This window comes from Molossus molossus, unplaced genomic scaffold (genome assembly GCF_014108415.1).
Source record: "Molossus molossus isolate mMolMol1 unplaced genomic scaffold, mMolMol1.p scaffold_m16_p_17, whole genome shotgun sequence".
Taxonomy (NCBI): Eukaryota; Metazoa; Chordata; class Mammalia; order Chiroptera; family Molossidae; genus Molossus; species Molossus molossus.
Genome location: NW_023425352.1, coordinates 49,945,961 through 49,970,208, shown reverse-complemented (window position 1 = coordinate 49,970,208; position 24,248 = coordinate 49,945,961). Strand labels below are relative to the sequence as shown.

Below are 24,248 nucleotides of genomic sequence, written 5' to 3'. Positions count from 1 at the left end.
GCAGCCAGTGGATGGATCTCTCTCACATCAATGATTCTTTCTCTCTCTCTTTCTCTCCCCCCCCCCCACCCCATTTCTCCCTCCCTCCCACTCTATCTGAAAATAAAGGCAAAATTATCTTCAGGTGAGGATAAAATGTGCAAAGAATCTCTCATATCAATGTTTCTCTCTCTTCCTCTCTCTAAGATCAATAAAACCATTTTTTATTATTTCATTTTATTTATTTATTTATTTTATCATCCTCACCCGAGGACATTTTTCCATTTTTTGTTCAGATAGAGTGGGAGGAAGAGAGAGGAACAGAGAGAGAGAGAAACATCGATGTGAAAGGGACACATCGAGTGGTCGCCACCCACACAACCAACCAGGGCCGGGGACAAACTGCAACCGAGGTACATGCCCTTAGCGGAAACCGAACCCGGGTCTCTCCAGACCACAGGCCGATGCTCCAACCGCTGAGCCAAACCGGCCAGGGCAATAAAACCATTTTTTAAAAAGACCATGGAACTTATATACTTTAAAAAGCAAGTTTTATGATATATGAGTTAAATATCAAAATTTTTTTTAAAAGAAGAGATTAGCCCTGGTAATTGTGGCTCAGTTCATTGAGTGTCACCCCATGCACGGAAAGGTCTAAGGTTCTGGTCCTAATCAGGGAACATGCCTGGGTTTCGAGCTAATACCCAGTATGGGGCACGCAGGAGGCAGCCAATGGATGGTTCTCTCATGGATATCTCTCTCACTCTCCCATCTTCTCTCTCTAAAATCAATTTTTAAAAAAAGAGATTGTTTAATTCTCCTTTATCATAGTGGAAAGAGCACCTCTACTACTTACTAGCTATGAGGAATTAAACATATTTTTACTTTATTTTTTATCACGTTTCTTTGCTTTTTTTAATCCTTACCCAAGGATATTTTTTCCATTGATATTTAGAGAGTGGAAGGGAGGGTAAGGGAGAGAGATATAAACATTGATATGAGAGAGACACATCAGTTGGTTGCCTCCCACACATACCAGGGACAAAATCTACAACCCAGGTGCATGCACTTGACCAGGAATCAAACTGTCGACCCTTTGGTCCTTAGACTGGTGTTTCTTTTCTTTTTATCCTCACCCGAGGACATTTTTCCATATTTTGTTCAGATAGAGTGGGAGGGAGGGAGAGAGAGAGAAACATCGACGTGAAGGGACACATCGAGTGGCTGCCACCCGCACAACCCAACCAGGGCCGGGGACAAACTGCAACTAAGGAACGTGCCCTTAGTAGGAACCGAACCCGGGTCTCTCCAGACCGCAAGCCAATGCTCCAACCGCTGAGCCAAACCGGCCAGGGCTCCCCATGTTTCCTTTTTACTGAATTTATTGGGGTGACTTTGGTTAATAAAAATTTATAGTTTACAAGTGTACAATTCCATAATTTATCTGTATATTATACTGACTCTTCACCACCCCAAATCCTCTTCTGTCACCATAACCCCCGCTATATCCTCTCTTCTACGTGCCACCCCACCCCCCTTTTCCCTCTGGTTTTCACCATACTGTTGTTTGTGTCTGCGAGGATTGCCCTTTTCTTTTTTATTCCGGTACGTGCCCCTAGCAGGAACCGAACCCGGGACTCTCTGGTCCATAGGCCGATGCTCCAACCACTGAGCCAAACCGGCCAGGGCAGGATTGCCCTTTTCTCTTGGCTTAATCCCTTCAGCTTTTAAACACAGTTTTAAAAGTGGGTTTTTATTCCCAAGTCTGCAAAATGACAGTTCCAAGTAATTGTACTTCATGGGTCACTGTCAGAATTAAATATAGTAACCTTAAACAGCCCTTTAGCATAGTGTAGTCCACAGTAGACCTTCAATAAATTCTAATTTTTTTCTTTTGCTAGATTCCTGTTTCAAACTCAAGAAGCTTAACTTTTGTTAAAATTTTATGTACTTAAATTAGCAATGAAGACATATATTCCTGGTTGTTGGTTCTTTAAAAAAGAAAGTTAAATATTATTTCATTTTGTTTTCCTGCTTTTATTGATTTTTGTTTCAAATCTCATAGTGCACTAGATAGGTCCCTAGAAAATGGAATTAGGTGAATAAAGAAGGTAATTTAATTACTATGTTGTCTGCTAGACAAATCTCCCTACAATTCTGTATTAACTTCTAAATAAGTTTCTCACTCATGCTAGTGTAGAAGGAACTAACATACACTTTTCTCTCTAAATCTAAACTATATCAATTCCATCCAAAATGCCACAGCTTGGATCAACTGTGGGCTTCATCTGTATTGTCCTCCCATTTCCTCCTGTCTTGATTCTAACTTGCTCTTTACAGAAAACTCACATGAAATATGAAATATGATATAAAAATAAGCTGAATAGCCCTGGCCAGTTTGGCTCAGAGGTTAAAGCGTTGGTCTGTGGTCCAGAGAGACCCGGGTTCGGTTCCCCTAAGGGCACGTACCTTGGTTGCAGTTTGTCCCGGGCCCTGGTTGGGTCGTGTGGGTGGCAACTACTCGATGTGTCCCTTTCATGTCGATGTTTCTCTCGCTCTCTCGCTCTCTCTCTCCCTCCCTCCCACTCTATCTGAACAAAATATGGAAAAATGTCCTCGGGTGAGGATTAAAAATAATAATAATAAGCTGAATAGTGTAAATGTGTAGAATACAGCAGAAACACCAAAACCCTCTCATTATACAAGGACAAGACAATGGTGGCATAGTCGTCTGGCTGGAAACCACAACTATGCTTCTCTAGCACATGGAAACAGTGAAGCCAATTCATTAATCATGCATCATAGTTCTCCAGCAGGAAGAAATTTTTGCATTTTGACGGCCAGTCTAAGGATTTCAGTTACTTTTCTCTAAATAACATGAATCAAGTGGAAGGTAAAAGTAATATGCAAATCTTTTCAAGGATATAACAAAAAGTATCATGTTTAAGTGCCTACTATCTGGCAGGCGCTCTGTCTGACCCTTTATGGACATCTCTTCTGCTTCTGGCAGTCTGATTTTCATGTTACAAATAGATCCATTTTCACACCTATAACCATATAGAGGAATATCCAAACTATCAGTATAACAGTTTTGTTGTTATTGTTGTTAATTCTCGCCAGAGTGTATTGTTTCCATTGATTTTTAGAGAGAGTGGATGGGAGAGAGGGGGAGAAACAGAAACATCGACGTGAGGGGACTTCACTCAAGATGGCGGCGTAGGTAAATGCGGTATCGCCTCCTCCCAAAACCACATCAAAATTACAACTAAACTACAACATAACCATCCTTCAGAACCACCTGAAATCGAGCTGAATGAAAGTCCTACAACTATAAAATTAAAGAGGGAGCCACATGGAGACTGGTAGGAGGAGCGGAGGCGCTGATGGGATGGTCCCACACCCATGTGTGGTGGATAAAAATCAGGACACCTCGGCTGGGGAGGTCCTGCCTGAGGAGTGAGGGGTCCCTGTCCCACACCAGGCACCCAGCTCAGGGTTCCAGTGCCAGGAAGAGAAGTCCCCATAATTTCTGGCTGGAAAAACCAGCAGGAACTGAGGCTAGGGGAGGGTGGGACTGGGGGAGCCCCAGGCAGTTCCTCTTAATGGGCCTACACTCCCTTCTAAGCTCAGAGGGGAGGCAGCTTGAGGGGCGCCAGAGACAAAGAAGGAAGAACTGAGCTGCTTGGCCTCAGGGTGAGGGCTGGAGAGGCAGCTTTCTCCTGGACAAAGGTGATGGCAGAGGATAATGTTCCTTTGGCCAGCCCTTCCCTGAGGCAGCAGATGGCTGCCATATCTGGGACACCTGGCTCACCCTGTTTGCCCCACCCCAGTGATTCCCTGAGGCCCTGTCCCACCCAACATTCGGGCCCACCCAAGCTGTTTGCAAAGGCTTTATCATAGTTTTGGCCTGCCTTGGATCCTGCTTCAGTTTCCTACACCCAATATTACACTATCCTGCAAAGCTATCATTCATTCATTCATTTATTTTTTTTTAATACTCACCCGAGGACATTTTTCCATTTTTTGTTCAGATAGAGTGGAAGGGAGAGAGAGAGAGAGAGAAACATCAACGTGAAAGGGACACATCGAGTGGTTGCCAGCACACGACCCAACCAGGGCCAGGGACAAACTACTGCAACCAAGGTACATGCCCTTAGCGGGTACCAAACCCTGGTCTCTCTGGACCGCAGGCCAAAAAAGCTAAAGGACTTCATCACCACCACACCAGTATTATATGAAATGTTGAAGGGTCTTCTTGAAGGAGAAGAACAAAGATATGAACAATAAAATGGCAATTAAGCCCAGCCAGTGTGGTTCAGGGGTTGAGAATCGACTCATGCACCAAGAGGTTGCCAGTTCGATTTCCAGTCAGGGCACATGCCCAGGTTGTGGGCCCAATCCCCAATGGGAGACATGCAGGAGGCAGCCAATCGATGACCTCTTTCATCAATGTTTCTCTCTCTCCTCCTCTCCTTTCCTCTCTCTCTAAAATTAATAAATAAATAAAAAGGCAATTAATACATATCTATCAACAATTCAATCTATAAACCAAATGAGCAAGCAGAACAGAAACAGACTCATAGATACAGAGAACTTTTTGGTGTTTGCCAGATGGGTGGGGATTGGAGGGATGGGTGAAAAAGATGAAGGAATTAAGAATTACAAATTGGTTAGTAGACTGATGAACCTCAAAGGGAAGGGGGGAGGGTGGGCAGGATGAGATAAACCAAAGAACTTCTATGCATATATGCATAACCCAGGGATACTGTCAATAGTGTGGGGAAGGCAGGAAGAGGGCAGGTCTAGGGAGGCAGGGGTCAATGGGGAAAAACAGTAGGACATCTGTAATACATTCAACAATAAAGATGACTTAAAAAAAAAAAAGAACATCGATGTGAGAGAGACACACAGATTGCTTGCCTCCACACAACTGTGGTGGGGTCGGGGATTAAACCTGCAACCCAGGTATGTACCATTGACCAGAATCAAACCCACAACCCTTCGATCCAAGGGCTGACACTCTAACCACTGAGCCAAACCAGCCAAGGCAGTATAACAGTTTTTTACTTAACCATAGGAACAGCTGTCAATTTCATTCCTTCAATGTCTCAAATAGTGGTGTGATTCGTTTACTTATTTTTCTACTGGAGAGTAGACGTGACTTACATTACTGTAAAATCGAACAAAAGCTATGAACCATCTCTCCAGAAACATGCATATAAAAACATGTTGCATATAATTTTGAGGAGATGAGATAAGCTATGAACCATCTTTCCAGGAAATGTATATAAAAACAATATGCTGCATATAAATTATGAGATGGGATCAGCCAGCACTGCAGTCCATCCAAATTAAACACTACTGATAATGTAGAAGTTGTTCTGTTTTTTTTATCCTCACCCGAGGCCATTTTTCCATTTTTTGTTCAGTAGAATGAGAGGGAGGGAGGGAGGGAGAGGGGGAGAGGGAGAGGGAGAGGGAGAGGGAGAGGGAGAGGGAGAGAGAGAGAGAGAGAGAGAGAGAGAAACATCAACGTGAAAGGGACACATCGAGTGGCTGCCTCCTACACGACCCAACCAGGACCAGGGACAAATTGCAACCGAGGTATGTGCCCTTAGTGGAACTGAACCCAGGTCTCTCTGGACTGCAAGCCCACGCTCTAACCGCTGAACCAAACCAGCCAGGGCTAGAAGTTCTTTTTTTATGATTTCTGAATCATCATAGGAAAGACAAGTGTTAGGCCCAGGACAGCGTTGGGCTCAGTTGGTTGAGCGTTGTGCCATGTATCAAAAGGTCACCGGTTCAATTCCCGGTCAGGGCATGTGCCCATGTTATGGGTTCTATTCCATGTCAGGGTGCATGCTGGAGACAATCGACTAATGTTTCTCTCTCCCATTGATGTTTTTCTTTCTCTCTATCTCTCTCTCCCCCCTTCCTTCTTCTCTCTCAAAAAAAAAATCAATAAAAACAAATTTTAAAAAGTAAAGGCAGCCCTGGCCGGTTTGGCTCAGCGGTTAGAGCGTCGGCCTGCGGTCCCGAGAGACCCGGGTTCGGTTCCCGCTAAGGGCATGTACCTCGGTTGCAGTTTGTCCCCGGCTCTGGTCAGTCGTGCGGGTGGCAGCCACTCGATGTGTCCCTTCACATCGATGTTTCTCTCTCTCTCTGTTCCTCTCTCCCCCTCCTACTCTACCTGAACAAAAAATGGAAAAATGTCCTCGGGTGAGGATAAAAAAAAAATAAAAAAAAAAAAAATAAATAAAAAGTAAAGGCAAATGTTGGGATCATTTAAAGTAGAATCAAACAAGTCTTCAAAAATATGTAGAAAGTTTAGGAAGACTAAAGTACTAATATAATAATAGGAACTTTAAAATTCTGTTTTTTCCATAGTGCTAAAAATATTATACCATTAGTTAGGAGATATGCTGAAATGCCAGCTCAATTACCATCTTTGAAAGGGTATTAACCTATGTTTACCAAAAAGAATATAATTTAAACTCTGGTTTCTGATTTGGGGAGAAGGAAATGGACCTCACTTTCTAAAAATAATATCTGTGCCCCAAACTTCAGGTTTCCAAAAATGGTAAAGATTTAGAAATCCTTAAGCAATTATTCATTAGGAAAATGCTAAGTATTTTGGTTATGATACTATCCTTTGTCTAAAATAAAGACTAATGATTCCAGTGTCAAGGAAATAATCTGAAATGAGAATCACAATTTATACAAAAAAAAAAGTTTTCTACCATGCAAAACTTTAAGAAACTGACACATCCAACATTGAAAACTAATTTAGTAAATTATGTTCATTTATGCACATATTTTTAAATCTTTACAAAATTTTAATTACAATAAAAAAAAGCTGATGATATACTGAAATAAGAAAAAATTAACCATTTGACTTCAACTACATTATTTTTTTATTGCAGAAAAAATACTAGAAGCGACTATATCAATATATTCATGATGGTTGCCTCTTGGTAGTAGGATTATAGGTTTTCTCTGTCCTGTTTCTAAACTTTCTAAATGCAAATTATATTATTTTGTTTTAGTATGTTTTACTACTTTTTAAAGTAACACAGCTTATTATGTAAAAATTCAAACCACATAGAAAAATCTAAGCAAAAAAGTTAAAGTCACATATTTCCTAATACACCGCTCCCTCCTTCATCCAAAAAATCTAATCCTTAGAGGAAAACACTATACCAGTTTGGTTTGGTAGGTATCCTTCTAGAACTGTTTTTCTAAATTCCATTTACAATTAGAAAAATGCATGACTTTGAGCTTTTATGCTCTTTTTCCTTTAGAAATTTGAGTTGTCTAACCTGTGCATTTTGGAATAACTCAATCACAAATGCATATGGCAGTCATTTTAAACAACATAAGCAGCATCTTTTTAACACATTTTCCAAGCACTCTGCACCTTTTTAAAACCTTATTCTCCAAACTTTTCTATTCGAATTTCTGTTACAGATAACCCATGATCCGATTATCATTGGTGCTTGAAAATGACAGGTACAGAATAAACCCCAAATATTTTAGGTTACTAGCTATTTAGATGATATATCAAGTACGTATATGATACAATTTTTGTTCTTTTATTGATTTTGGAGAGAGAGGAAGAAAGAGGGAGAGACGGATAGAAACATCAATGTGAGAGAACATCAATTGGTCACTTCCTGCACGCCCTGGGGATTTGGTCCACAACTTGGGCATGTGCCCTGACTGGGAATCGAACTGGCAACCTATTGGTGCATGGGTTGATGATTAACCACTGAGCCACAGGGACAGGGGTTTTTTTGTTTGTTTGTTTTTTTAATCCTCACCCTAGGACATTTTTGTATTTATCTTCAGATAGAGCAGGAGGGAGAGAGGTGGGAAGAGAGAGAGAGATACATCGAGTGGTTGCCACCCACACAACCCCAACCAGGGCCGGGGACAAACTGCAACCGAGGTATGTGCCCTTAGCAGAAACCAAACCCGGGACTCTGGTCCTCTGGCCAACGCTCTAACTGCTGAGCAAAACTAGCCAGGGCTAGGATACAGTTTTTTATGAGACATTGGTATGTGAGAAATAGACTAACTACTACATTTTTTATATGATTTCATTCATTGAATCATTTATTCAGCAAACATTTGTTGAGCACCTATTATGTGTTAGAACACTATACATCCTGGGCTTGGGCTATAGAAGTAATTTCTACATCTACTTTTTTTTTTTTTTTTTTCTTCTCTTTATTGATTTGAGAGAGAGAGGGAGAGAGAGATAGAAACATCAATGAGAGAGAACATCAATTGGTCACCTCCTGCATGCCCCTCACTGGGGATCGGGCCCACAACCTAGGCATGTGTCCTGACCGGGAATCAAACTGGCGACCTCCTGGTGCATCAGTTATCGCTCAACCATTGAACCACACCAGCTGGACACATCTAATTTCTTATTACTGCTTTCTCTGCAGAAAGAACACTATGCCCCTTTTTTAAAAACAGTGACTCACGCCCAGCTGATGTGGTTCAGTGGTTGAGCACCGACCCATGCACCAAGAGGTCACTAGTTGATTCCAGGTCAGGAGATATGCCCAGGTTGTGAGCCCAATCCCAAGTGGGGGGCATGCAGGAGGCATCCAATCAATGTTCTCTCTCATTGATGTTTCTATCTCTCTCTTCCTCTCTTCCTCTCTCTCTAAAATCAATAAAGAAATTTAAAAAATTTAATAAAAACAGTGACTCACTATTAGTGGGACATAATTAAATCAGAAAAGAGCAACACTTCTCTTTTGTTGCTTTCAGAACAGACTTGAAGAGCAGAGATGAGAGTCAAGACTTTCTGGATATTCATGACTTAACCACTGAGTCTCATTGTCAAGGTAATGATCTGAATTGCTTAGATTAGTTTGATTTATTTGCTAGTTGTATTTTATTTTAGTATGATAATAGCACAAAAAGATACAACCTGGCCTTCCCTCCTTCCTGGTAACAATTGTGCTGCATCCAACACAGAACCACAATGACTGGCTACTTTATAAGGAGAATGACTTTTGAAGCTTTGAAATCATCAACTCTTGAAATACTTACTACTTGTGAATGAAAAACCAAGAGGTTGATCGACAAAAAAAGGTGTGGAATTAAACTCCATAGCAAAATAAACATGTACCACATTACGGTGCTCACTATTACATAATAGTATAACCTGGATTATGCTGACTCTAGATAAAGGTGTTAACCAGTTTCACACATATATTTCCTGGATAAAGTGATATACACAAGATGACAAGGTAAAATTTGAACCACAGTAACAAGAGTCCATAAATTACCACTCACCAGGTAAGAATCAATCAAGATCAGCATACTTGGGATTTACACATGCAAGGATCCTAGATGCCAAAGGAATATTTTTTTTTCTTATGGGCAGCTCTGTGGTTAGGTATGCTACTGAAGTTTCAGTAGTGATCCAAAGAGATTTCTTAAAGGCATATTTAAGGACATATAACATCTGCCCTCAATTGAAGAAGTTGGTAGCAAAAATTTGTTCCATATGCAATATGTGCCAAAATGAGATCCGGCTGTTTGGAAACACCAAGAAAAGCAGGGGCCAGGAGAAGCTTGTCCCACTCCCACTCCCACTAAAATGGATACAGTGAAACAAATATGTCAACCAATTCTGAAATAACATATCTGGAACTAGACAGTTATTACATTATAAATAAGATGGTGGACAGTCAGTGGTTGTTTGTATCACAAAATATTACTTTTAGCTTTTCAAGCACAAGGTAAGTAGGTATTACTATTTTTCCACTTGGAATGTGCATTAGGTAAGAAGATAGCATGGTAATGAACAGCATAATTTATAGTGTTATCTAGTACACTGTTACATAACCAAAAGGAAAAACTGTTTCAGTTTGACAACAAACTGCTCATTTAGTCCTTCAATTAACGTTAATTAAATGTTATACTAGGCCCGGATGATGTGGCTCAGTGGTTGAGCATTGACCCATGCACCAAGAGGTCGCTTGTTCGATTCCTGGTCAGAGCACACAACCAGGTTGTGGGCCCAATCCCCAGTGGGGGGGCATGCAGGAGGAAGCCAATCAATGTTCTCTTTCATCGATGTTTCTATCTCTCCCTCTCCCTTCCTCTCTCTCTAAAATCAATAAAAGAAAAAAAAAATTTTAATGTTATACTATACCAAAATACCAACCTAAAGATGTGTAATGCCATCCCCCACCCTCAGAAGCATGTTTAGAAACAATTATGTTTTGTTTTCTTCTATTATTATGTACTAAAAATTATTTGTGAAAGTATAGCCTGGCCAAAGCATCTACTATGTCTTTAAAAAGCTTCCCTCTGCCCAATGCTTTACTGCTATCACTATTTAAAAATATGGTAAAGCCCATGTGTCAAAATGCTAAATTACAAATACATAAGAAGAACACATAGTTAAGAGCAAATTCCTAGATGACTACGAATTATAAAGTTAGTGGCTTTAATTATCTGTATTTCTGAACGCAGAGAATGCTGAAATAAGCTTGGCAGAGAAATAACATTTTTATCTCTTGGCCAAAAGATGTCTCTTGAAGGACTGACTAAACAACATGTTGTACAATGAAAAGAAATTCAATCTTACTGTGAGAGACAAAAATGCAATTCATGACCCCCAAAAGTAAGTCAAAAACTGTTTTTGCTTCTCCCCGTTAGCATTTTGCTAAATGGCATATGCCTTTAGGGACTTAAGTATATTTTACAGGAAAAACAAAACAAAACAAAAAACTAACAGTTTATGTTTCATCTAGGCACTAACAAAAAAACTACCAAATATTAACATTTTAAAACTATAAATGTATTTTCTCTTTCTTACTCCAATTCTCAATAAGTAAAATGATTCAAATGTGAAGGACAAACAAATACATAAAACATATTTGTTTACCATTATTCTTAGGTATCATAGCAAAGGACCTTTAATCATTAAATATAGCATCAAATAAATATTAAAATTTTTGATGTAAAAAAAATCTGGCCCTGGCCAGTTAGGCTCAGTGATTAGAGCGTCAGCCCGCAGACCAGAGAGTCCCAGGTTCGGTTCCCGATAAGGGCACGTACCTCAGTTGCAGTTTGTCCCCGGCCCAGGTTGGGTCACATGGGTGGAAACCACTCAATGTGTCTCTCTCACATGGATGTTTCTCTCTCTCTCTCCCTTCCTCTCTCCCTCCTGCTCTATCTGAAGATAAATGAAAAAAAAAAAAAAAAAAAGAGGCCTCAGGTGAGGATAATAAATAAATGTCTTAAAAAAAAAAAAAAGAAAAATCTAGCCCTGGCCAGTTTGGCTCAGCAGTTGAGTGGCAGCCTGCGGACCAGAGAGTCCTGGATTTGGTTCCAGCTAGAAGCATGTACCACCAAAATAAATAAATAAATAATAATCTGCCCTGGCCGGTTTGGCTCAGTTGTTAGAGCTTCGGCCTGCGGTCCTGAGAGACCTGGGTTCAGTTCCCGCTAAGGGCATGTACCTCAGTTGCAGTTTGTCTCCGGCCCTGGTTGGGTTGTGCAGGTGGAAACTACTCGATATGTCCCTTTCACGTCGATGTTTCTCTCTCTCTCTCCCTCCCACTCTATCTGAACAAAATATCAAAAAAAATGTCCTCGGGTGAGAATAAAAAATTAATTAATTAATTAATTTAAAAAATCTAATACCTAGGAATAAAACTAATCAAATGACTCCATGTTGAAAATGACAAGACATTACTGAAAAAAATTAAATAAGACTGCTGGACTGGTGTGGCTCCGTGGTTAAGCATTGACCTATGCACCAAGAGGTCACAGGTTCCATTCCTGGTCAGGGCACTGGTCAGGGCACATGCCCAGGTTGTGGGCCCAATCCCCACATGCAGGAAGTTGCCAATCGATGTTCTCTCATCCATGTTTCTATCTCTCTCCTTCTCCCTTCCTCTCTCTAAAATCAATAAAGAAAAAAATTGGTTTTTAATTACTAAGACTTATGTAAATAAAAATAATCATGATTTAGTGCAGCCAGTGTGGCTAAGTGGATTGAGCATCATCCCATGGACTGAGAGGTGCCGGTTCGATTCATGGTCAGTGAACACGCCAGGTTTCAGGCTCAATCCCGGGTTCGTTTCCCGCTAAGGGCACATACCAAAAAAACAAACAAACAAAAAATGTCATTATCTCCAATTTAATGTATAGGTTCAACATAATCACAATAAAAATCTCACCAGGGTGTTTTGGTAAAAATTTACATGCTGAAAATTTAATGAAAATGCAAAGAAGCAAAAAAAAAAACCAAAACAAAAATTAGTCCAAATCAATACTGAAGAACAAAGAAAGGTGAAGGAGTTATACTACCAGTTAGTAAGACCAGTTATAAAGCCTGGTAAATAAAGTCAATTTAGACACAAGGATAGACAAAAAGGCCAATTAAACAGAGTCTAGAAACAGATCCAGAACTGAACAATCACCTGATTTATGACAGAGTTGACACTGCAGTATCAGGGAAAGGATTGTCATTTCAGTAGTGGTGCTGGTCAAGTAGATATACAAATGAAAAGAATGAATCTTGTCTCCTATCTCACACCATACACAGAAGTCAATTCCAGATATATTGTACATCTATAAATGTGAACAATTTTAAAAGTAACCGGTGTGGCTAATTGATGTTCTCTCTCATCAACGTTTCCATCTCTCTCTCCTCCCTTCCTCTCTTTCTTTCTTTCTTTTTTTTTTGCATTTATTTTCAGATAGAGCGGGAGGGAAAGAGGAAGAGAGTGAGAAACATCGTCATGAGAGAGACACATCGAGTGGTTGCCACCCACACGACCCCATTCAGGGCCGGGGACAAACTGCAACCAAGGTATGTGCCCTTAGTGGGAACCGAACCCGGTCATCTCTGGTCCGCAGGCCGACGCTCTAACCACTGAACCAAACTGTCCAGGGCTCCCTTCCTCTCTTTCTAAAATCAATAAAGAAAAAAAAAACTAATGATAATAAAGGCTATCTAACTGAATATAATGAAAAATCTACAAGTTCATACTGAAATAAAAAGTATGCAACAAGGAAAACTCTTTTAAGTCTTAAAGTTTAAGGCTAACATATATTTAGAAGAAATGTTGGAAATAATTACTATTTGACAACCATCTGGCAAAAATCACCAGTGAACACTAAAACTAAGGAGTAAAAGTTAGAGGGGCAAATTAAGTGATCTGCACTTGACAAAAGTAACAAAGCCATAAAAGACAAAAATTCAGGAATTGTTTTAGACCAAAAATAATAATAAAGAAAATACCTTGTATGATTCCATTTCTATCGAACTCTAGACAATGCAAACTAATTTAGTTATAGAAAAGTGTTTCCCTGAGGAGACAGGGTGAAGGTGATGTGGGATAGGAGCAAAGACACTTTTGGGAGTGATAGGTTATGATTATGGTAATGGCTACACAGTGCATACATGTCATAATTATCAAATTGTATAAATATGTGCCGTTTATTCTATGTCAATTATATCTCAATATAGTTTTTCTTATAGGTAAAATATGAATAAAGTTTGTGGGTTAGATAATAATGGTTCATTGTTCACTTCTTAATTTTGATAATATAAGAGAATATCCTTGTTTTTTGGAAATACATTTTTTTTTTTTTTTGGTAAGTGCGAATCAGGGCTCTCTGGTCTGAAGGCCAATGCTCTAACTGCTGAGCCAAACCGGCCAGGGCAGAAATACACTCTTTTATTTAGAAAATTTTTTTCTTTATTAAATTTTAGAGAAAGGAAGGGAGAGGGGGAGATAGAAACATCCATGAGAGACTAAGAACTTCAATTGGCAGCCTCCTGAATGGCCCCCACTCAGGATTTGGCCCACACCCTGGGCATGTGCCCTGATCAGGAATCGAACTGGTGACCTCTTGGTACATGGGTCGATGCTCAAGCACTGAGCCACACCAGCTGGGCCGAAATAGACTCTTATGGGTAAGGATAATGAAATATCATGTCTGTGGCTTACTCTCAATTAGTCTTGAAAAAAAGAGAGAGCTGAGACAGTGAGATAGAGGGCAGATAAAAAGAGATAAATATGTTAAAATGGACATTTGGCTGAAAGACACAAAATTCTCTGGTAACTTTTCTGTCTATCTGAATTATGTCAAAATGAAAGATTAAAAAAAAAATAAAATAGGTGGTGCTTGGGAGGTTATGATCAACTGTCAAGGTCATTCAGCCATTAACCAATAGTTTTTTCTCATACTGACAGAACTTGTCAACAGTGGCCTCTGGCTTGCCAAAGTAAGTTTATATTTTATAAACCACACACCAACATCTACATTTATAAACCTGATTGAGTTGCAAATATATTCTCTTTTCATTTAATTAACAATTATTTATTGAGTACTTATCACTGGACCAGCCTAGACAGGCACCGGAAAAACATAGTGTCCTGGTATGAAACCTGGAGAACACAAGTACATAGTTGTAGTACAGTGAGGGGTGAGTGCATGCATGGAATCGAGTTAGATAGGGAAAGAGAAACAAACCATGAACATGGGCACTGAGAAAAGAAAATGCAATGGTAACCTTGGGGAACTACAAGTCAGGTACTGCTGAAACTTCAAGTACAATGTGAGAAGACAGCAAACAAGAGAGGTCAGTTGTGCCAAGATCTTTTTTTTTTTTTTTGGTACGTACCCCTAGCGGGAACCGAACCCTGGACTCTCTGGTCCACAGGCCAACGCTCCAACCGCTGAGCCAGAATGGCCAGAGTGTGCCAAGATCTTAAAGATCCTACGTTCCATGCTAACAAATATGGGCTTCATCTATAACTGGAAGGCACTAAACGTTTTTTTCTATTTTCTTTTGTTTTGTGAGATATATCACACATACAGAACAGCACTAAATGTATTTAAGTAGCCCTAGCCGATTTGGCTCAGGTTAGAACATCGGCTCACAGAACAATGAGACCCGGGTTCCATTCTGGCCAAGGGCATGTACCTCAGTTGCAGTTCTTCCCCAGCCCTGGTCGCAGTTGTGTGGGAGGCAACCAGTCAATGTGTCTCTCGCACATCAATGTTTCTCTTTCTCTCTCTCCCTCCTAATCTGTCTAAAGATAAATGGAAAAATGTCCTCAGGTGAGGATAAAATATATATATACACACACACATTTAAGTAGAACAGGGTTTCAGAAAAACACCTGAACTGCACTAACGAGAGCTTGTTATTCAGCATCCTGACTTCCCTGCTAGCTGACTCACTCACAATTATATCCTTAGTGCATAACCCAAAGTAGAAGTGCAATAAATACTTGTTGATAATAAAGAGAACACTGACATTGTTCCAGTAAGAGATAAAGACCTGAAGTGTAGTAGTGCCCAAGAAAATGGAGAGGTAGAAGTGCTCAGATCTTGTAGAACAAGAAAATCAAGAAGAATGAGTGGAAGTCATCAAAGATGACTTAATTTTCCATTTTGGGTGACCATACAGGTAAGCCATTGCACCAAATATGTAATGGAAAATGAGTAGCAAGTTAAGGAAAGAAGAGAACAAATGTATTTATACCTATTAGAGACAGAGTATCTTTGGCAATGTTACTTGGCAATATTACAAAGCAGGAGCATACAAGGGAGGTCTCTCGGCTAAAGACATTGCTACTAAGTGTTTCAGGGGTATTTTTGTAAAACCTTAAGTTATTGGCAACATTGTAATCAATTCTCACCTTGTGAAATTACTTGAGTAAAGGAAGATTATTCATTGCAGTAAGGTTTGAAATAAAATATTGTAGAAACACCTTAAATGCCCATCAATACATTCAATTAAATGTATGACCTGTTGTTTGCAATGGCTCAGTCAAATGGAAGTCAGCACTTGTGGACAGATAATTTAGGTAAAGAATGAATTAGAAAAGGCTGACTGAATTTTTCTCAATATTATTTTTTCTTTATTTTTATTATTTTTTTATTTTTTCATTTTACTGATTTGAGAGAGAGAGAGAGACTTGTTGTTCCACATATGTATGCATTCATTGGTTGGATTTTCTATGTGCCCTGACCAGGGATTGAACCTACAACCTTGGCATATTGGGACAACACTCTAACCAACTGAGCTACCTGCCAGGGCTCACAGTATCTTTCAATGTAGGTCAGAGCATAATGAAAAAGTATAGTTTAATAAAAACTTTTATATGGGAAGCAAAAATGGCTCTTTGCAGATGTAATTAGTTAAGGTCATACTAAGGTATGGTGGGTCTCTAATCCAATATGACTGGTGTCCTTATAAAAAGGACACATTGGACATACATATACACACAGGGAGACTGCCATGTGAAGATTAGAGTTATGCTGCTACAAGCAAAGGAACTACCAGAAAATAGGAGAGAAAGGCCTAGAACAGATATTCTGCCCCAGCACCTTCAGAGGGAAGATGGCTGTCATCATCTTGATTTCAGACTTCTGGTCTCTAGAACTGTGAGACAATATATTTCTGTTATTTTACGCACTAGGTTGAAGTACTTTGTTATGACAGCCCTAGGAAACTAATAAATACACATGTAGAAAGCTAGGTTACTGCAAAAAGAATCTGTCCACAGATGTATTATAGAATTGAACCCCTGAAACCTATATAATTTTATCAACCAGTGTCACAATAAATTCAATTTAAAAAAGAAAACAGGCCCTGGCTGGTTTGGCTCAGCGGTTGGAGCGTCGGCCTGCAGTCCTGAGAGACCTGGGTTCAGTTCCCGCTAAGGGCACGTGCCTCGGTTGCAGTTTGTCCCCGGCCCTGGTCGGTTGTGCGGGTGGCAACCACTCGATGTGTCCCTTTCACGTCGATGTTTCTCTCTCTCTCTCTGTTCCTCTCTCTCCCTCCCACTCTACCTGAACAAAAAATGGAAAAATGTCCTCGGGTGAGGATAAAAAAAAAAAAAACAGCCCTGGACGGTTTGGCTCAGCGGTTGGAGTGTCAGCCTGAGGACCAGTAAATTCTGGGTTTGGTTCCCGCTAGGGACATATACCAAAAAAAAAAAAAAAATCTGCCCTGCAGCTATGGCTCACTGGATTGAGCATCATGCCAGGGACTGAGAGGTCCCAGTTCCATTTCAAGTCAAGGCACATGCCCGGGTTGAGGACTCGATCCCCAGTGGGGGGCATGCAGTAGGCAGCTGATCGATGTTTCTCTCTCACATCAATATTTCTATCTCTCTCTCCCTTCTCTTTCTAAATAAAACTCAATTAATAAAACATATTTGAAAAAAAGAAAGAAAACATCTGCCTACAGTGTACAACATACTCTCTGAGACTCTATTCCACTCAAAAGAAGATAATTTTTTTTAAATAAGTTTTTTGTTGTCATTGTTTGTTTTTTAATATTTTTTCTTTATTGATTTTAGCGAAAGAGGAAAGGGGGGAGAGAGAGAGAGATACAAACATCGATGAGAGAGAACATCGATTGGCAGCCTCCTGCATGCCCCCCATTGGGGATTGGGCCCACCACCTGGGCATGTGCCCCGACCAGGAATCGAACCAGCGACCTCTTGGTTCATGAGTTGATGCTCAACCACTGAGCCACACTGGCTGGGCAAAGAAAGAGAGTTAACAAAAATATGAAATAAAGATTGCTACCAGCCTTTAATGAACACTCCATAAAGTAGGACTTCCCACTCTTATAAACCATTGGTGGGAATGTGCCCTGATGTGGCCTTTTTGAAGGACAGTTTGACAGTGTACCCTTTAACACAGAAATTTCATTCATAGGACTTGATCCTACATACATACCTGCATTAAATGCAACATAGCTTTTCCACAAGTCGTGGTCAGACTTGCCAGTTTTCAGAAAAGGACACCCACTCTATCTCCGCCCTAGGAATCTGCCCTTAAAGAGTGACTTAGTTGATGTTATATTGCTGTTTGACAAAGAAAGGAACATCAAAATCACTGCTAGACTATACTTAGCAACTCTCATTTTATTACAAGAAATAACATTGATGGAGACGGCCTGGAAAACATGGCACTCATCCTTTCTTTATAAATGTAACCTTTTCAGCCTTGCCGGTGTGGCTCAGTGATTGAGCGTTAAGCCACGCACCAAGAGGTCACAGGTTCTATTCCCAGTCAGAATACATGTCCAGGTTGTGGGCCAAATCCCCAGTGGGGAGTATGCAGGAGGTGGCCAATCAATGTTCTCTCTCATTGATGTTTCTGTCTCTCCCTCTCCCTTCCTCTCTCTCTAAAATCAATAAAGAAAAAAAATTTAATGCAATCTTTTCAGTCAGCCAGACCCTAATTTCTCAATACTTTAAATCTATTCTACTATATCTGTATTCATAATAGACAGAAAATAAATATTAACTTCAAGTGAGTGAGCTAAAAATCACAAAACACCATAATTGACAGGTGTTTTAAATGTATGAAAAGCAAGTTTGAGTATTAACCAAGCTCCGTAAAATCCTTTAAATAAAGTCTAAGTCAACCAATACTTTTACTACCTTAGGCTCACAAAATGTAATTATGAGGACTAATGTCTATATATTACAGGTAATATTAGGCGATACAGGATTCCCTAAATCAGGGAGGAGCAAAAGAGATGAGATCTGTGTGGTTGACCAGGCGAGCATGCAGTGGCTATTCACGGGCGCTATTGCACTACTGTCAGCAACAGAATTTTGACCTACTGGTTTCGGCCCTGGGCTGGTTCACCTTTCCTTAGGCAAGCTGGTGGACCTCACTCCTGGGAGTTACCAAATCGATGTCAAACTTACTGCAGGCACTACAGCACAGCAGTCCTGGGCTCAAGAGACATTCCTGCTGCAGCTTCCAGAGAAGCTGGAACTGCATACTCACCAACTGTGCCAAGCTCAACCCCTAATTACCATTAAATCCCAACAATCTTGTGAGATACGTAGAATTGGTAGAAATCACTTGCCAAAAATTGAGTAAAGTTCTGTTTTGTTATACCTCCAAGACAAAGTTTCAAGATTAAAAATGAAGACAGTTTATTGTTTCAAAAGTTTAACTCAAGCCCTGGCCAGGTAGCTCAGTTGGTTAGAGCACTGTCTTGTACACCAAGGCTGCAGGTTCGATCCCCAGTCAAGGCACATACCAGTATCAACCATGAATTCATAAATGAGCAGAACAAATTGATGTTTCTTCCTCTTTTCCTTCCTCTCTCTCTCTAAAATCAATAAATTTTTTTGAAGGGGGAGATAAAGTCATTTAAAAAAATAATAAATCCCTCAGAGATTTAATTCCTCCAGTTTCTCAGGCTGCAAGGAAGTTAATGAATTTGTTCCACTCTTAATTTTTATTTTATATTTTTATTTATTTATTTTTTATCCTCACCCAAGGACATTTATCTTCAGATAGAGTGGAAGGGAGAGAGGGAGAACGAGAGAGAGAGAAACATCAATGTGAGAGAGACACATCGACTGACTGCCACCCACATGACCCCAACCAGGGCCGGGGACAAACTGCAACCAAGGTACGTGCCCTTATCGGGAACCAAACCTGGAACTCTCTGGTCCATGGGCCGACTCTCTGGTCCGTGGGTCGACGCTCTAACTGCTGAGCCAAACCAGCCAGGACTCCACTCTTAATTTTTAAATCTTTTCCAAAAAAGACACATACCTAGCCAAATGATGCATAGTGAAAACAGTTGCAAAATCACATTTCGTACAATTTCTCTGTGTCTCTATCAAATTCTATAATGAAAATACTGTATGTTCTGTTTTTCTGAGAAAATTCTAAGTCCGTGTGTCACTGCATAAGACAGGTAGCTTCACAATTTCTTATAGATAACATAAAGCAACATTTTACACCACAGTAAAAGGGGATGATACTGAAACAAACTGCACAGATAGATCACTTGACCAAGTCTCCCAGGTTTCTCCTAGGTCCTTGGGTGTCTACTCACCTCCAAAGGCAAAATGGCGGGTGGTTTTTTTTTAAGTTCCTCACATTTCCTCTTCTTACAGATTTGGTGGCTGTTCTTTCTGTTCTTGCAGTAAGTACATTCACCACAGTTGGCCTTCTGCTGGCAGGGCTCACAGACCCCACATCGCTTCCGTTTCTTCTTTTCCAAAGTAGGTAGCAAAGTTGTGTAGGAAGAAGTGGAGGTACTGGCCAGTGACACTGGCTTAGACACCACTGGGGTATTGATCTGGGAGATCCCTCCTTCCAATTTGCTGGGACCAGCCAGGGAGTGTTGGGCAATGCCTTGTGGAGCATGGTAGAGTCCTCTCCCAGGGGCTAATGTGAAGCCCTGAGGGTTAGCTGGTGGAAAGCTTATATGAACTTGCTTCTCATTTTGTATATTGCTTATAGCCATTGCTAGAGGTTCTGAATTTATGTCTGATTTTGATGGTGGTTGAGGAGTGTGACCTGTGCCCAAAGACAAAATCTGCATTGTACCCTGGACCTCAAGCCCATATGAAACAGTGCTCTGGGGATCAGGCCATTCTGGGAGAGTATTATAGGCAACAATTTGGTTTAGAGGAGCAGGAAGAAAGATAGGTGGGTCTGAGGCAGTACCACCACCCATACCAAGGGCTTGTTGATTTAGAATAGCACCAAAGACCTCTCCTTGGACTGAAATAGCACCAGAGATGTCTGATGCGTCTGAGGTCTCACCCAGAGCCTCTCCATGAAGTGGATTAGCACCAGGAACTTTCCATTGATGTGGGACAGCACTAAAGGCCTGTCCTAAGACAGGGGTATTATCAGGAACTTCCTGCTGATGTGGGGTAGCTTTGAGTACCACTAGATGATCTGGTTTAGCACCAAGGGTTCCTTGTTCTGAGCTTGCGAAGACGAGTTTTAATAATGAGGTAGGATATATTGACCCACCAACGGACAAATAATTTCTAAGGTTCAATTCAGGTACAACCTTATTAAAGCTGGAGGTGGGGCAGCAATCATGTTCACTTTTGATGGGATCCAGGAAAGAATCAGATAGCTTAAGAGATTCTACTCGTGAACCTAAATCTTCTAACTGAATGCTGGAGTTTCCTTCAGAGGTAACCTTGGGGGCTGCGATTTGGAGCAAAGGAGCACACGAAGTGTCCTGAGCAAACATTCTAGGGGAATCAATGACATCATTCAATGTCTCTTTAGAGAACAGTCCTTCACTGCCATGTGTCCCTTCCAGTGCCCCAGAATGGATCTCTGCTGTGGAACCGCTGTGAGTGGGAAATTTTATTTTAGAATCTTCAACTCTTTGTGATGAAGACTGGGTTGTCCCTTGGCTCTCACCATTAATTAAAGATGTATTTTGTACGCCAATTAGATTCTCTATGTCAGGAGGGACTAGGGGGTCTTGTGTTGAGACAGAATCATTCTCTGAGGGCTTTACTCCTGTATTAGTAAGTACCTTATCATCACACTCACGTTGCTTTTCTAAATTCTTAGGTGGTGAAACTTTCTTGGGTTTGGCTATGACTACTGGAGGTTGGGAGAGTCGCCTGCTAAGAGAGGTACTTCGGAGAGTCATTGTAAACCCATTGCAAGTTAAGGACTCCGGGTTCTGACAAAGAACCCCAGTCCTCTCCAAATTCATTCGTGCTGCTCCAGCTCTTGTCAGAAGGCTTCTGACTGGCATGGGTGGTTTGGGTTCTGTTTTTTTCTTAACATCTCGTTCTTGAATTAGTTGCTTTAATTTTCCAGGACTCATTGTCTTGACTGATGCCACATTTTTGTTGACTGGCTTGGATGTCTTCTTCAACTGACTGGTTTTCTTTTTGTTGAGATCTTCCCTCCTGACTATTCTGGAAGGCCTTGTAATGCGGGGTCGAGACATGGCTATGGAGTAGGAGGAATAAATGAAAAGGCACGGGGAACAGAGTCATTGGTCCTTTGGAGAGTCTCACTTTTGATGAGAATCTGGATGCACCATGGTTGGGTTTACTTGCACAAGTGTTTGGTCTGAAATAACAACAAAAAAACATTGGAGGTGAGTCTTTTTCCAATGCATTCTCCCATTTAAAACAGAACATTTACTACCAATTATTAATTAAAATTAGGGAACTGAGAATTTGTACTACAAAAGAAAAATATAATGGACAGAAAAAGCAATAAAGTATTCTTTAAACTCTAGATTCACAATAAAGCTCCTTTAATTACTGGGGCAATTAAATTGATGAAGTTCTTTGAATAAGGTAAACGGGATTTTCTTTTTTTTTTTTTATCCTCACCCGAGGACATTTTTCCACTTTTTGTTCAGGTAGAGTGGGAGTGAGAGAGAGGAAGAGAGAGAGAGAGAAACATCGATGTGAAAGGGACACATCGAGTGGTTGCCACCCGCACAACCGACCAGGGCCGGGGACAAACTGCAACCGAGGTACATGCCCTTAGCAGGAACCGAACCCGGGTCTCTCGGGACCGCAGGCCGACGCTCTAACCGCTGAGCCAAACCGGCCAGGGCTCTTTTTTTTTTTTTAATTTTTTACTAATTTTTTTTTTTTTTTTTTTTTTAGAGAGAGAGGAAGGGAGAGGGAAAGAGATAGAAACATCGATGAGAGAGAACCTCCTGCATGGCCCACACTGGGGATCTGGCCTACAACCTGCGCATGTGCCCTGACCGGGAATCAAACCGGCAACCTCTTGGTGCATGGGTCGACACTCAAACATTACGCCACACCAGCCGGGCAGCAAGGGGTTTTCTTTATATCAGAAACCACACTATTGCCCTGGCTGGTGTGGCTCAGTTAGTTGAGTGCTGTACTGAAAGATCACTGGTTTGAATCCCAGTGAGGGCACATGCCCAGGTTATGGGTTTGATCCCAAGTAGGGGTGCATACCAGCAACCACTCTATGTTTCTCTTTCACATTGGTGTTTCTCTTTCTCGCCTTTTCCTTTCCTCTCTCTTTAAAATCAATAAAAACATTTTGCCTGGTCGGTGTGGCTCAGTGGTTAGCATCGACCCATGCACCAAGAGGTCACTGGTTCAATTCCCGGTCAGGCCACATGCCCAGGTTGTGGGCCAGGGGCATACAGGAGGCGGTCAATCAATGTTCTCTCTCATTGATGTTTCTATCTCTCTCTTTTCCTCTCTCTCTCTCTTCCTCTCTCTAAAAACAATAAAGAAAAATAAATAAATAAATAAAATAAAAAACATTTCAAAACATAAAACCACACTATTGTTGTTACATAGTGTTTAAAGCTCAAATCCCAATCTTCACAAATTTGGATACTTAAAAAATTATTTCTTAATCTCTTTCCTCAGAAAATCAGCACACAGGCCAAGGTATCATCTGTTGGACAGCAAAGCTGGTCTAATGCCAGAAGACGAGGCTTAGACAATCCAAGAAACTCTACTCCTTAGAGATCCAATAATGTTAATACCACATCTCAGTTAACAAATTTTGAGCTTTTCACATGCACATAAAAATAGCATAAAATCTTAGAAGTTAGCATAAACAGATTAGGTTACAAATAAGACTCACTGGTCCAATAAGTATCTGTTGAGTATCTCCTATATAAAAGGAAGACACTGTGGTGGGGCACTGTCTACACTCTGATATAATGTGCCTCTTTTCTCTTTCACCCAACTTCATCCAAAATCTGCTGGTTCTAAAATCCCTCTACCAAGGGTCCCAGAAGTCTCATGATGAATGCCTAGGTAAGGAAATTGGAAATAGAGAAAGAACGGAATAATCAAAACAGCAAAGGATGTTAGAGCAGCATGATGAGCAAGAAAAGAGAAAATGAAAGAGGCTGACCAAGAGCCATCATCAACTGCCATTTCATCTCCTCAGACTGCCTACCCTGACCCAAAATAAGACCAAGCTATGAACAAGAATAAAGCTCACCATACAAAATACAATAATAGGCTCTCCAAAGATCACAGAATCAGCATTCTGACAACAGACTAGGCAACTATTCTTTTTTTTTTTCTTTATTGATATTAGAGAGAGAGAGGAAGGGAGGATAGAGAGATAGAAACATCAATGAGACAGATCATCGATTGGCCGCCTCCTGCATGCCCCGCAGTGGGGATCGGGCCTACAACCTGGACACGTGCCCTGAGTGGGAATTGAACTGGCGACCTTTTGGTGCATGGGCAGTCTGTTGCAAAGTGAGGAAGAAAAAAAAGACAGCATAAAGCTTTTCATGAAATTGAATTGATTCATCTGAATCAGTTCTCCTTTATTCTGAAATTATGCCTTCTTGTTTTCTCTCACTGAAATGTCCTTTCTAAAAATACATAGTAACAGTCCTTTATTTGTGTGAAAATGTGTGGGATAGTCTTAGTTTTTTTATTATTATTATTACTTGACAAAGTAAAAACTTGACAGCCCTC

General features: G+C 40.6%; 1 protein-coding gene across 1 annotated transcript in view; it reads right to left on the bottom strand.

Moving 5' to 3' along the window:
* Positions 1-21,745, bottom strand: part of TET1 (tet methylcytosine dioxygenase 1) — a 117,373-nt gene extending 95,628 nt beyond the window's left edge. Inside the window, exon 1 of the mRNA XM_036265665.1 lies at positions 19,865-21,745. Within this exon, the coding sequence (XP_036121558.1) occupies positions 19,865-21,745 (1,881 nt within the window). The remainder of the gene's footprint in view (positions 1-19,864) is intronic.
* Between the last annotated feature and the right edge of the window lie 2,503 nt (positions 21,746-24,248).